At 40.6% G+C, this 14,401-nt stretch overlaps 1 protein-coding gene across 1 annotated transcript in view; it reads left to right on the top strand.

Annotated features, from left to right (window-relative positions):
* The first annotated feature begins 382 nt into the window (after positions 1-382).
* The window catches only part of OVCH2 (ovochymase 2), a 49,369-nt gene continuing 35,350 nt past the window's right edge, over positions 383-14,401 (top strand). The window contains exons 1-7 of the mRNA XM_069073389.1: positions 383-499; positions 3,022-3,131; positions 6,635-6,726; positions 8,611-8,783; positions 9,486-9,581; positions 9,740-9,891; positions 10,852-11,047. Coding sequence (XP_068929490.1) covers positions 412-499; positions 3,022-3,131; positions 6,635-6,726; positions 8,611-8,783; positions 9,486-9,581; positions 9,740-9,891; positions 10,852-11,047 — 907 coding nt within the window. The 5' untranslated portion in view covers positions 383-411. The remainder of the gene's footprint in view (positions 500-3,021; positions 3,132-6,634; positions 6,727-8,610; positions 8,784-9,485; positions 9,582-9,739; positions 9,892-10,851; positions 11,048-14,401) is intronic.

The raw sequence follows: 14,401 nt of genomic DNA, 5'->3' as shown, positions 1-14,401 counted from the left end.
AACCCCTGGGAGCAAGAGCTTTCTCATACCAGGGGAGCAGTTATGCTAAATGAAGGTTGGAAATAAAGCACTTTAGAAACTGTTCTCCTTGATAGCACTGGAAATGTCAGTGTGACCAAATGAGTGGTTGGTGTGGAGCTGCTGGAGCATGACATGTTACAATATTAGTCATCTCCTTGTCTTGGGTAGGTTATTTTTTTAGATAGATTCCAACGTGTGTTCAGTTATAATGATCTTAGCAAGAAGCCACTGTGCTTGGACAAATTTAGAAGAGCTAGATGTGCATGGTTAAGCCTTTTATCTATGGATTAATAAGTAACCTCAATTTTAATTGGCTGATTGCTGTTCTCTCCCACGGTTCTTTTCTGTCTACTCTCTCTTGAGCTTTCAGGGAGTTGTCTCAGCCTTAAAATGTCAGGAACAACTTGGAAATTGATTTTACTTCTGGGAATGGTCTCTTTTGGAGCAGGAAACTATGCATCTCAGTCTCTTCTGAGAGGTAGGACTGAAATGAGTCATGATTACAACTATCTTCTCATGGAGAGGGTCTTCCTGGAAATGTGTGCAGGACTCTGGGATGAGAGCTCATTATTTCTTTGCAGGAGCTCTCTGGGAGAATACAAGGGGCAAATTTTATGGCACGAGTATTGCTGACTTTAATTGTTTTATGTTGCATTTCTTTAACTGAGATTTGAATTATGGGTGGAAAACTCCAAGCTGAACTTTATTAAGATTTCTTAGTAAACCTACAGCAGTTTCCATCATTTGGATGTAGTGCTCAATTACAATAATTATTAATCATTTAATTAGGAAAATAGTCAATATTTTTAAAAATTTGAATACCTTAGACAAATGTCATGTATTAGCCCTCTAGAAAACATGAAATTTAATATCTCCTCTAGCTTTTTTGAGTGGTACTTTTCCCTTAAAAAAAGCCAACAGAGGTCCCTAAAAATTCCTTCCTGATTGGAATGGACCCCAGAACCATTGTGTTTCCTGGCTTTGCTTCAGTGAGTTTCACTTCAGGAAATAGTATATCCCGATTCTAAAAAAGTCATTCAAATGGTAGTGACAGAAGATCAGTCTATGTCATTGTTTAAGTATTGTCTTCTGTTCCAAAGGAGTTAAACATAGAAGTTATTTAACGGGAGGGAGAAAGGGGGAGAAGGCAGATTTTGGAACTCAGGCTTCATGGACATGTTCAGGTTCTGAGGCATGCTGTTTGGTTGTTGTAATAAGTCTAGGGAATTGAGTTTGACCTTCAGTTTCCGCAAGTAAAAGACCATTTTCTATGTTTGTACAGGGGAGATTGGACAGTTAGGGGGATCAGTGGCTATGTAGCTGGGCCTGGGGTCAGGAAAACTCATCTTCCTGATTTCAAATCTGGTCTCAGATACTTGCTGCGTGACCCTGGCAAGTCACTTAATTTTGCCTCAGTTTCCTCATCTGTCAAATGAACTGGAGAAGGAAATGACAAACCACTCCAGTATATCCTTGCCAAGAAAACTCCAAATGGGATCATGTGAAGAGTCAGAAATGACTGAAATGACTGAACAACAACACAGCAGAGACTCTCACATGAAGTATGGTTCTTCAACTTGTATCAAATTTCAAAAGTGCTTACTTTCCCCGTTTCATAACTTGAAGATGTCTTCTGTGTTTGATGCACTGAACAGTCTCCTGGAGAGCAAGAGTTTTTAAGAAAATGTGGTCTTTTCACTCTGGAGCAGGGGCTATCTTTAAGAAAACAAGCTGAAGCTTGAAAGAAGGAATGTCCCCTCCCCAGTTAAACTCCTGATTTCTTTCTCCTTTCCAAAGCCCCCAGGCCTTGTCTGTTCCCATTTCTTTATAATGTCTAGAGGAGAAGAAAGAGAGATCCGTGTAAATGGACAAAGTTATGTGGATAAATTAAGAATGTCTGATAATATGGAAATGCCTTTGCTGACATTTGTGCTCCCAACCTGATGCTTTGTTTTTTGAACTGACAATGTGTTTATTAAGGGTTATTGGACAAGGATCATAGAATTAAAAGCTAAAATGATCAACTCATGGTGCCCAGAGGGCTGAAATTTGCCCATGGCCCTATGGTAATAAAAAGAAGATTTGAACCTAGTTCTCTGACACAAATTCAGTGCTTTAAAAAAAATTATCATGCCACTCCTCAAAGTTATATAAAAACACAATACACCAAACCAATTAACTTGGTGGGGAGAGTGGAAAGATTATACAAAAACGGAATTTTCCTTTTTTTTTTTTCCTCCAGATTCAGTAATGAGTATTTTGATAGATTTCAAATCCTTAATAGCTGTCAGTTGGATGAAATTAAGTCAGGAATACAACTGTCAAAATAGACATTATTAAGATACATAAAAGTGCTTTTCAAATCTTGAAGTGTTATATAAATTCTGGTTATCTATTATTATTCATTGACAAGAGAACAATTAAGTACAGAACCATCTCTGCTGGGTGTGAACCTGGAAAAGTGCCCTCTGACTCTCAGTTTCTTAATTTGCAATGTGAAGGGATCAGACTTAAGAAATACACAAGTCATTTCAGCTTTGAGATGCCTATATCCTTTTTAGTTTGGTGATTTTTTTGGACATAGTCTATTTCTAGAAGCTATCCCTAATATGCAAAAACTATTGTGATACTCATGCCTTTTGAAAAGGTATCTGTTAAATTGTGTTTTATGATGTGGAAAGGAAAGAACATACTAGGGACTATACAGTAAAGGAGGTAATATGGATTCCTCAGAGCATAACCAAGTCTTTCGAGTGATGGTTTTGATTGTTTTAAGGTACAGGCTCCATTCAGACTCAGTTCTGTTTGATTCACTAAGGAACAAAGGCATTTACCTAAAAATGGCAATTACTTTTGAGTGGGTGGAGTAATCAGTGGAGAGATACTCTTATACTGGTCAATGGGATTTTGTACCTTCCGGTTCAGGAGGGTTCTCTTCAGGACTCTGGAATGTCAGGGAGCTCACTGCCTGTTCATGCTTTCCCTGATCTGGGTCCCTAGGTCACATGTGTGGACGGAGTGCAATTGAGAGTCAGCAGTGGGATTACTTGGGCCATTTCAGTCGCATTGTTGGAGGAAGCCCTGTTGAAAAAGGAGCATATCCATGGCAGGTAAGTACTAGGCATGACTGTCTTGGCAGGAATTAATGACCTCTTAGAAAAAAAAAGGTTGCAGTATTTGAGGGGCTGTCAGGGAATTTGGGATTTATTACTCTTGGAGAACATGCTAAAGTGTGTGTTACTTGCTGTGTGCACTAGATGAACTCCTGAAAAGACATGTGCTCAAAATGAAATGCCATCCCCTCTATATGCTTTCTGTTGTGCCTTTAGTCTTCTTGGTTCCTATAACTGGACTATCCTCTCCAACTCTCTCACTGATCCTATTTCCACATGTTTACTCAGTCCATTCTTTAAGAATGATCTCAAATGCCTTCTCCTTCATGAAACCTTCTCTGATGCCCTTTGTCAGGGGCATTTCCTGCTTCAGAATTTGACTAGTGTTTGGTTTACATCTTTCCCATATAGTTTTTCATGCACTATTTTGAATTTATAGGATCCTAGAATTAAAGATTTTGAGCCAAAAGAACCTTACAGGTTACCTACTCCAAAATTCCATTTCATGGATGAGGAAACTGAAACCCAGAAAGGTTAAATCACTTGCTCATGGTCACACAAGTAGCCAATGGCAGAACCAGAATTTGAACCCAGGTCTGCTGACTTCCAGCCTAGCATTCTTTCCCCTGTAGCATGCTGTCATTTGTGTCTATCATATAGCCCTGACACACTGTGAACTCTGCTAGGACAAGTGACTTATTTATTTTTGCATCTTCTGAAATATAGTACTTTTCACTTAATACATGTTTGTTGACATTTAAATATATCTGAAATTATTTCCTTGTTGGATTGCATTATAAAAATGGACATATCTTCCCAATGAAAGAAACAACCTCCAAAACATCATCAAATCATAATCAAGTAAATTTATATATTTAGAGTAAATTTTGTAATTTTCTAATAAAAATATTAATCACGCTCATTGTCAGGACAATAATGTAGCAAAAATTCTAAACACACATATTCCAGAAAAAGAGAAATTAGATGGAAATTAGATGGATTAAATGGATGATCTTATTCCCTTGGTAATAATAGGTATGCAGAGGTCTTAAATAGTTTCTATGGGAACACAAAGCAAAACTGAACTCCTGTGCTTCAAATTCCTGATCCCCCTGACTGTACAAACTCAGCAGGTACCTTCTTGTTAGATTGTAGATTTAATATATGGTCCTAGTCCTTTCATTTATGTACTTTCATGCTGCTCATCATGAATTGCTGTTTTGGCCTTCTATAGAGCTTAAGTTTAAAGTTTATACTCCATTGTGGCATCTAAACTTTACAAAGGCAATTTTTGCCCTTTATTTTCATTCTCCATGATATGGAAGAACTTTAATGCAATGAGATCACTCCTAAGCTATAGAGGACTAGCTATTGTCCCATGTAGACACGTCTTTTCCACATTTTGAGTCCCTCCCTGTGTTCCCATCTACTTTTTTCTATATATCCAGAAAATAGGGAAACATGCTTTCATACATATTTAAATTGTTTTCTAATTCCATTTCAGAGCAAACATGGGTATACCTAATGGGACCTATAAACTCATATTCTAAAACACAAATGTATGCTAGAACACTTAGGAATTGCTTTTCACTCAAAGGAGTATTGTAGAAAGTAGGGTAATGAAGGGGATGGGATGAGAGTAGGGTTTTTGGCATCAAGTAATCAAGAGTTGGAGAAATAATGAAATCTGGGGTGATCTTGGAGGAGCAGCAAAAGCGTTTGTTTTTCTTCTGGATTTTTTTTTCATAGGTCCTCTAATATTTTCCAAATATTGAAACCTTAGTATTTTCCAATTTTTTCCCCTCCAAAACACAAACATGATGTTGCTAGGTTTCTTGCATGTTGCTGTGTTTTTTTTTTTCTAAATCTGAAACTACCTTTCTTGTCTATAGGGATATGAAAACTTTTCTGAATGTTACTGCAGGAGAACATGATGTGAATCCGGTAGAGCAAGGAAATGGTGGGAAATTCCAAACATGGTTTAAAAAGTGCTTTTTGTCAGAGCCACCAGATTGGTTTTTACATCCAAGAGAATAGGTTCATATTTACTAATTCCCCTTGAAGCCAGGGAGATCTAATGAGAGATATAGATAAGTTACAAACCGGGGTCAGGCTGAATTTCCAGAAGGTGTTGGATGGGCAGGGGACTATCTAATATGGTAATGGAAATGACACTATGGAAACTTTAAAGTTCTGGAAACCAGTGCTGAGCATGGTTATGTTAGCAGACCCCAGCCTAGGAGTGGGGAGGTATCTGACATACTCTAGCCCACAATTCCTGGTTTTTCCATGTACTTCCTATATGCAAGGCATTATGCCAGCTGCTAAAAGAAACAAAATTCTTCCTATGTTCAAGGACCTTACATCCTACTATGGGGATATGTACGTGAAATATAGACTTAAAGTAAATAAAAGTAATTTTGGGGAGAAGGAGGTGGAGAGCACTAACAGTGAGGGGAGAATCAAGAAAGGCCCTTGAACTAAACCCAGACAAAGCCTAGAGATTATGAAAGTGGATAACATTTCAGGAGATAGCCTGAGCAAAATCGTGAAAGCAGGAGATAGAATGTCATGCACAGTGAGCAACAGGAAGACCACTTTGGCAGAATATAGATTCTAAGAGGGAGAGTAATGTGACAAAAGTCTTGAAAGGTTAGGGTGGCTAGGTGGTACAGTGACTAGAGCACTGGCCTTGGAGTTAGGAGGATCTGGCTTCAAATCCATCCTAAGACATTCACTAGTTGTGTGATCCTGGGCAAGTCACTTAACCCTGATTGCCTCTTCCCCACACCCATCCCACCCCCCAAAAGAAAAAAAGAGAAGTAGACATGGAGTCAGATTGTAAGGGGCTTTAAAGACCAAAGGAGTTTTATCTGAGATCCAATAGCTTCTTGATGTTCAGTCCTCGTAACTACTATGAATTCTGGGTCACTATTTTTGGGCCTATTTAGTTTCTGGGTTTTTAGGTTTGAGGACTTCTTGGATGTCCTGTGTTCACTCTACCTCTTTTGACATGTAAGCATGGCATGGTGGAGAAGTTAGATACCAGGGAGACAGCATGGGAAAAGAGTACTTTTGTTAGGAGTCAGAGAACCTGGATTCTGATCCTGTCTCTGTCACTAACTACTTGTGTTATCTTGGGCAAGCCCTATAACGTCTCTAGGCCTCAGTGTCCTCATCTTTAAAATGGAATTGGACTAGATGGGCTCTAAGGTTTCTTCTACCTCTAAACCCTTTACTCTATGGTTTGAAAAAGATTTTCTATGGTTTTGAAAATTGTTTGCAAAACCATTTCGTGGCCGTGTGGCTTTGGTCAAATCACCTTACCTTTCTGAGAACTGGGATTCTCATTTATATAATCGGGCTAGGGACCCCTTCGTTCTCTTCCCAATTTATAGTACGATTATGAAAATCAAATGACATTAGGGAGAAGACTCTGTAGCCTGTGAAGTATTCTCAAACAAAAGACATTGTTGTTATCTAAGGTTTTTGTCCTTCAGGTGTCTCTGAAACGAAGAGAAAAGCACTTCTGTGGAGGAACTATCATCTCTGCCCAATGGGTGATCACGGCTGCTCACTGTGTCATGCATAAGTAAGAATGGACAGTCACATGGTTGGAGGCCAGCTAATATTTCCCCTTTTGTCATGTGATTCATGGCCAGAAATCGAGTACTTTGGTGTTGAAAGTCGGAGGCAGGATGTTGTACTAATGGGACTCTTGAATTGGTTATAGGGCACATTGTAATCTCTACATTGAGACAGAGGAGGTGTTCCCTCTCTGATGGTGTATCAGCAATGCCATATTCACAATGCCTATAGAGATTACAAATATGCTGATATAATTATCCATTACAAAATACGTCATGTTTGCCATATGAGGAAATAAACTAGAAAATTTATTAAGATACCAAAAGACTGAGTCCCAAAACCAGAAAGTGAAAGCCATCAGAGTAGTTATGATATTGGCACAGGTAGATAAAGTAGAAAGCACCCACATTTTCAAGCCTTTAAAACAGAACAGGCTACCTCAGGCAAAGGTCCTCCTCTCCCCACACACAGCAACCACCCAGCGTCCTGGAAGCGTGCTCCCAGCAGCTCCGGCCCCTGGCAATCCTCAGCAGGAGTCCTTAGCAGAAAGTCCTTAGCAGTCCTAACTCAAAAAGGGCTTCGCGCTGCCACTGCCTCTGCTGCTGCCGCCATCACCACCACCGCCAGCCAACGCAAGAACGCTAGCTTGGCTTCCGCTTCCTCTTGCTCCGCCCCTTCCTGCTACATCAGCAAATCCAACGGGGCATGGAAGATCTTTAAATCCCATAACCCTTACATTCGGCCCCAAGATCTTTCATGTCCCTTACTTGACAAAAATACAGTAGGAATAACTGGTGTCAACAAAATTTCACAACAATATAACAAGAATAGCACACAATAAACACAGAAAACCATATTTTAGGGTGGCGCTTGAGCACAAGCTCCCCATCATTCCCCCCACCCCGAACAAATGGGGCCCCAAAATCTTGTGGTAAGGGGTGAAGATCTCTTCTTCTATGGCTACTTGCTGCTGAAATCGGATGTAGAGCTGTCCCTGTCCTAAGGGGTCCCATTTGAGAGGTCAGTTCTTAATATGCTTGATGCCAGGTCCAAGGGTGACACATCACAGTTGCAGACAGGGGGTGACATCCAGCTTAAGCTATCAGGCATCTACAGATGGAGGGTACCAAGCCTGTGGAAACAAATCTAACAAACAAGGTGAACAAACAAAAAATCAAGAAAAAGCAAAGAGACAATAACCAGACTATCGTAGCCTCACTCACGGTAGAATAAATGAGTTAAGGGTACAATTTTGTAATCATCTTCTCCAGAATAAACAATAGTTACAGTGTTATCCCTCCCATATGCTATAATCTCTGCAGCCTTTGGAAGATCATCTGGCTTCCGTTTTACCCATACTTTAGCTCCTGATTTTATTCTATCAGTAGAACCAAATCCTTCAGTTCCTGTGACAGTTATTTTGGAAGGAGGGTCAGTTTTTACAAGTGGCATTGTTTTACAAGGAACAATAATCACTTGAACTATCCTATCATTCTTGTGAATCTGTATGGGCTTTTCACTTAAATTCTGGAATGTTACAACAATTTCTCCTTGATAATTAGAATTGATTACTCCAGCCAATACATGTATTCCTTGAGCTGCTAATCCTGATTTGGGCTCAGAGAATGTAACAACCTTATTGACCCACTGGCCAATCAAAAAAGTATCTACTGAAAAACAAGCCTCCCTCCTCAGGCTTCAGGTGCATTTTAGCCTAGGGGCAGGGAAGATCTTCCAAATTTGTATTCCCATTACAGATGGGTACAGATACCTTCACACACAGATATTTAGTTAGTACTGGTGAATCACTATTCACTACCTGAGGCCCGTTGGATCTCTGTGGTTGCTTGTTCCCTTGTTTTCCCTAAACTACCTTTCTTCTCTATAGGGATATGAAAACTTTTCTGAATGTTACTGCAGGAGAACATGATGTGAATCTGGTAGAGCAAGGAGAGCAGACCCTTTCTGTGGATACTATCATCAGACACCCATATTTCACAGTCAGAAAACCAATGAACTACGACATTGCCCTCTTGAAGATGAATGGCACATTCAAGTTTGGTAACCATCTGAGGCCAGAGAGACTCCAGGCTGCCATGCCCTTGGCTTCCTTGGGTCAGGCCAGCTTGTGCTTTGATAGTCTAGTTCAAGAGTACCCTCTAAAGCTATTGTTCTTGGTCTGTGAAGCCTGATCTAATTTCTGGTCTGGGTATGACCTGAAGGTTGGGTTGAGGCATTCTGGGCAATGGTCATTATCATCGCTGATAATTCTACATTCAGTCCTATGTTTATAGAAGGTAAAGGAGAAGAGAACCAAGGCTTTCCTTGATTCTCATGTTTCTCTGGAACAGGGATGGAGAACATGCAGCCTCAAGGCCACATGAGGCCTCTAAGCCCTCAAGTGCAGCCCTGAATCCAAACTTTACAGAACAAATGTCCTTAATAAAAGGATTTGTTTTGTAAAACTTGGACTCTGTCAAAAGGCTACACCTAAGGACCTAGAAGGCCTTGAGGCCTCAGGTTCCCCACCCCTGCCTAAGAGGTGCTTCCCCTGTCAGCTTTTCTGTCACTCTTATGAGAATTATGGGCTTGGGAAGGATGCTTGCCAAAGGAGTATCAGAACAAAGTTTAGGAGTCAAAGCAAATCTAAGAGACCCTGGCTGCTCAGTAAAAAATACAGCTACATTTGTGTGTCCTGCCAGGGAGGCCAAGGCTTGGGTGTCCTCTCCAGGTTTGGACAAGTTCGTTTTATCATTTCTACAGGCCAATTTGTTGGGCCTGTGTGCCTTCCCAAACAGGGGGAAACTTTTCATCCAGGATTCATCTGCACCACCGCAGGCTGGGGTCGTCTGGAAGAGAGTAAGGAGCCCCCATCCCATCCCAAGGGATCCACCAACATCTCAATACAACAAACACTTGAACCTGAGCCCTGGGAACCTGGGTCTGGCAATCTCTATGTGCAAGAGACTATGGGACTCCATGCTCCATTATATTTCCCCTTTGGTTTGTTTTCCCAGATGGTCGCCTCCCTCAAGTCTTGCATCAAGTGGACTTGCCCATTCTGACCAAGAGGAAGTGTGCAGCTATGCTGTTAACTTTAAAGAGGCCTGTCAAAGGCAATACACTTCTCTGTGCTGGCTTTCCAGATGGGGGAAAGGATGCATGTCAGGTTTGTAGGAGAAAGCAGAGCCTGACTTGATAATAGGCTAAAATAAACCATTCTGGTTTATTTTCCTGTGGGAGAGATGGGTTCACCAACTCTTCATGATGACCCTGGAGGGCAGAAGGGCTGGAATTGGAGGCTGGTGACTCTAGGGGGTTAAATCAGAGCTTGCAAAGATAAATCAAAAACACATTTGGATTAATGATTTAATCTCTTTCTCTCAGGTGCCAAGTGATGGGAGCTAAGAGGGATTATTCAACCCCCAGCTATAGGATAACATTTAATAGCTAGAGAATTCTCCTCCCATGCATGGACTGACCAGCTCTCTTATTTGGTGACTGACTTATTCAGTACTTGTGGATTACCCTGGTCATTGCCTGCTATTCTCTTGGTCTCTTATTGACAAGTCAACAAACATTTATCAAGCACCTAATCTGACCAGCTCTAGTCCTAAACCCTGAGCTAGTAACCTTAGCATGATTTTCTTGTTTCTTGAGTTTCAGTCATGGGATCTGGGAAGGGAGAAACAGAGAAACTTTACTTAGGAAGATTTATTCCTTCCTGATGACTGAAGAAACAATTAGAGGGAAAAAAGAGGGTGAAACTTTAGGCTATAATAAGTTTTGAGGACTATCTGGGTATTTCATTTTTGCTATCCCCATTTCCCAGAACTTATTTAACCCAGAGTTGAAGGAAATTTCCTGGTTACTCTTTTTTTTTTTTCTAAAGCAATTGGGGTTAAATAACTTGCCCAAGGTTACAAGCCAGTTTTGTGTGTGTGTGTGTGTTAATTATCTGAGGCTGGACCCAATCCTGGGTCCTCCCGAATCCGGGGCTGGCACTCTTACTCACTGCAACACATAGCCACCCCCCTGGTTACTCTTATAGAATTCCGAAGGCAATGAATGGAAGTTCTGCTGGGTACTGATGCTGAAATTGATGACAACAGATTTTCTCTCCCTATAGGGTGATTCAGGGGGCTCCCTGATGTGCAGGAATAAGCACGGGGCCTGGACGCTAGCTGGTGTGACTTCCTGGGGGATGGGATGTGCTCGAAGCTGGAGGCACAACTGCCAGAAAATTGCCAGTTACAGAGGAACTCCAGGGGTCTTTACAGATCTGACCAAGGTGCTTCCCTGGATTCACAACACTATTGAAATGGGTAATAAAGCCAATGTTTTGTAGAGACCCAAGTTGTAGTGTCTCTTTTGGTGGGGTCAAAGAGTTTGTATGGTTGGAGGTTGCGACCTACAGAAATTAGAGGGAAGGCAGGCTCCAAATTATGCTTTTGTGCCTCACAGAGCATATAGGAATTTTTTATTCTCAATATGTCCATCCAGAATAAAATGTATTTAATTTAGAGGCTCAATGGAAAATTAATATAATAATTTAGCAATTAGTTTTAAAAGTTTTTGGACATTTTCTGCAGCAGTAGTTAGGAATACATTGATTTCCGATGTTATATTTTTTACCTTCCTTTTCAATTAAGTTATTAGCAAGATCCCTTGCAATAAAATAAGGTTGTTGTACTAGAAATTTCTAAGGTCTCTTCCATTCTAACGTTCTGTAACTATGTGTGTATGTCACAACTGAAGTTTGTGAATTAGCTACATTATCTGTTGATGACCCTTTGATCTACCTTTTCCTTCTTTGGCTTCAGGGATATTACAGTTTCCCGGTTTTCTAGATACCTCTCTAGTCATTCTTTCTTGATTTCCTTTTCTGGATCATCATCATCTTCCTCACCCTTTAATTTGGGTGTTTTCTAAGAATCCATCCCTCACCCTCTTATCTTCTATCTACATTCTGATGATTTTACTACTCCTGAGACTTCAAATAACACATCTATACAGATGACTATCAAATTTTTATAAGTGATTCTGATCTTCTGAGTTTCATTTAGTCTTGCAATTCCAAGTGCCATGAGACATCTCCACCTAGATATCCCACTGCCAAATATAACTGAATATACTTCAAACCTACTTTACTATCTTTCTCCTTCAAAATGGATTTTCTTTATTATTTCTGTCTCTGGCATCATCTCCCATTCATTTAATCTTGAAGTTACTTTAACTCTCCTTTTTCCCTTCTCACATTTCATTAGCTACTAGATTCTCTCTATTCTATCTGGGGTGGGGTGAGTACACAAAATTTAGAGGGTGTCAACAACACTGTCTTTCAGTCACATAGAAACAACAGAGTTTAGCAATTAGTTGCAAGATTAGATAAAATAGAACTTCCTGGATGTAGGCTGGGGTAAGATCCTCTGTCACTGTTCTCCCCCTGGACAGCTACTCAAGAAGTAGCCCTATTATGAAATGTTGGGATCTCTATCTTTCCCATCATGGGACTGTATTCTTTCTTCCCTAAACAGAGGGCTGTTACTTGCCCTTGGTATGGCTTACAGTACTTGTTCTATTATGTCATTCTTAGTTATGGCTTTGCCATTGATTCAATATCCCTCACATTTGTTTTCTCTCTTTTGATTACCACTGCCGTGGATCAGGCCCTCATTACCTCTCATTTGGAATTTTAAGATAATTGTCTTGCAGTTGACCATTTTCACTCTCCTCCTCATCAATCCATCCTTCACAGTGCTTCCAGAATAAATTTTTTTTTAACATTCCTAGATCCGAGCATAACTCAAAAATCTCCAGTGACTCCTTGTTTCTTCACAAGGAAAGTGTCATTGAAAGGCCTCTGCAACTCAACATTACCCTATGTTTTCTGTCTTTTTTCCTAAAACTCCCTTCCAAATAATATATTCTAGTCCAGAGATGGGGAACTTGTGGCCTTGAGGTCACATATGGCCCTTTGACTCAATCCAAACTTCACTTCTGTCAAAGTGATTCAGTCAAAAGGCTGCACTTGAGGACCTAGAGGGTCACAGTGGCCTTGAGGCTGTAGGTTTCCTACCCCTGCTCTAGTCCAACTGGCTTACAGGCAGCATGGCATGGTAGATAGGGCATTGAATTTGAATTCAGGAAGGCATAGGCTTATATTTCATCCCACATACTAGTTGTGTGGGTCTAAGCGTGTTACTTAAACTCTCTCTTCCTCAGTTTCCTCATATGAAAAACAAGAGGATTGGACTTAATACTTATTGTTCCTATTAATTCTAAGTCTCTGATATTATGACAATTTGCTACACTTCCCCTCTCCAATATAGAGTTTATCTTTTTTTTTAATATATATATATACATATATTTGAATATTTGATTTTAAAACGTTCAATTCCAGATTCATTCCCTTCCCCCCCTGCCACCCACCCCCACTGGGGAGACAAGCAGTTCAGTATAGGTTGTACATGTGTGGCTAATGCAAAACAATAACATAGTAGATGTATTGTAAAAGACTGACTATATTTCCCTCCCTCCTATCCCACCTCCCACTTGTTCTATTCTCTACTTTGATCCTGTCCCTTTTCAAAAGTGAGTGCTTCCAACTTCCCTCCCCCCCAGCCTGTCCTCCCTTCCATCATCCCCCCTCACATCCCCTTCCCCCCACCTTCTCCTGGAGGGTGAGATCCCCTATTTAGTGTGTATTTCCCTCCCTCCTCAAGCCAGATTCAATAGGAATAAGGTTGACCCATTCCCTTTTGCCTTCCTATTCTTCCCCTCCATTGTAACCATTTTCCCCTGCCTCTTCTGTATGAGATAGTTGCCCCACTCTGTCTCTCCCCATCTCCTCTCATTATATTCCTCTAACCTCTTAATTTCACCTTTTAAGTATAATCCCTTCCTGTTAAATTGGTCCCATGCCCTCTATCTATGTATACCTGTAAACGTATATACACACATTCACATATGTATTCATATGCCCGCATACCCTCATATAAAGACATATATATATATACATACACATATATATCTCTAATCCCTTCAACTACTGAGAAACGTTTCATAAGTTACAATTATTGTTTTTCCATGTAGGAATGTTAATAGTTCAACTTTGGCCAGGTGGCTCAGCAAGCAAGAGCACCGGCCCCAGTGCCGGGACGACCCGGATCACATCCGGGCCCAGACACCCAGCACCACACCCAGAAACAACAACTGGCCATGTAACCCCGAGCAAGCCACTCAACCCCAATTGCTTTAAAAAAAAATAGTTCAATTTTGATAAGTTCCTTATGATTTCTTTTCCCTGTTTACCTTCTCATGCTTCTCTTGCTTCTTGTATCTGAATGTCAAATTTTCTATTCAACTCTGGCTTTTTCAGCAAGAATGCTTGAAAGTCCTCTATTCCACTGAATAACCATATTTCCCCCCTGAAACATGATACTCAGTTTTGCTGGGTAGGTGACTCTTGGTTTTAATCCCAGCTCCTTTGACCTCCGGAATATCATATTCCAAGCCCTTGGATCCCTCAGTGTAGAAGCTGCCAGATCCTGGGTTATCCTGATTGTGTTTCCACAATATTCAAATTGTTTCTTCTTGGCTGCTTGTAATATTCTGTCCTTAATCTGGGAATTCCAGAACCTGGCTATAATATTCCTAGGAGTTTTCTTTTTGCGATT

This window comes from Petaurus breviceps, unplaced genomic scaffold, assembly GCF_028583685.1.
Source record: "Petaurus breviceps papuanus isolate PSGF00001 unplaced genomic scaffold, PetGlider_PUasm1.0 140, whole genome shotgun sequence".
Classification (NCBI taxonomy): domain Eukaryota; kingdom Metazoa; phylum Chordata; class Mammalia; order Diprotodontia; family Petauridae; genus Petaurus; species Petaurus breviceps.
Note: the sequence above shows the minus strand (reverse complement) of the source record. Positions and strands in the feature narration are given on the sequence as shown.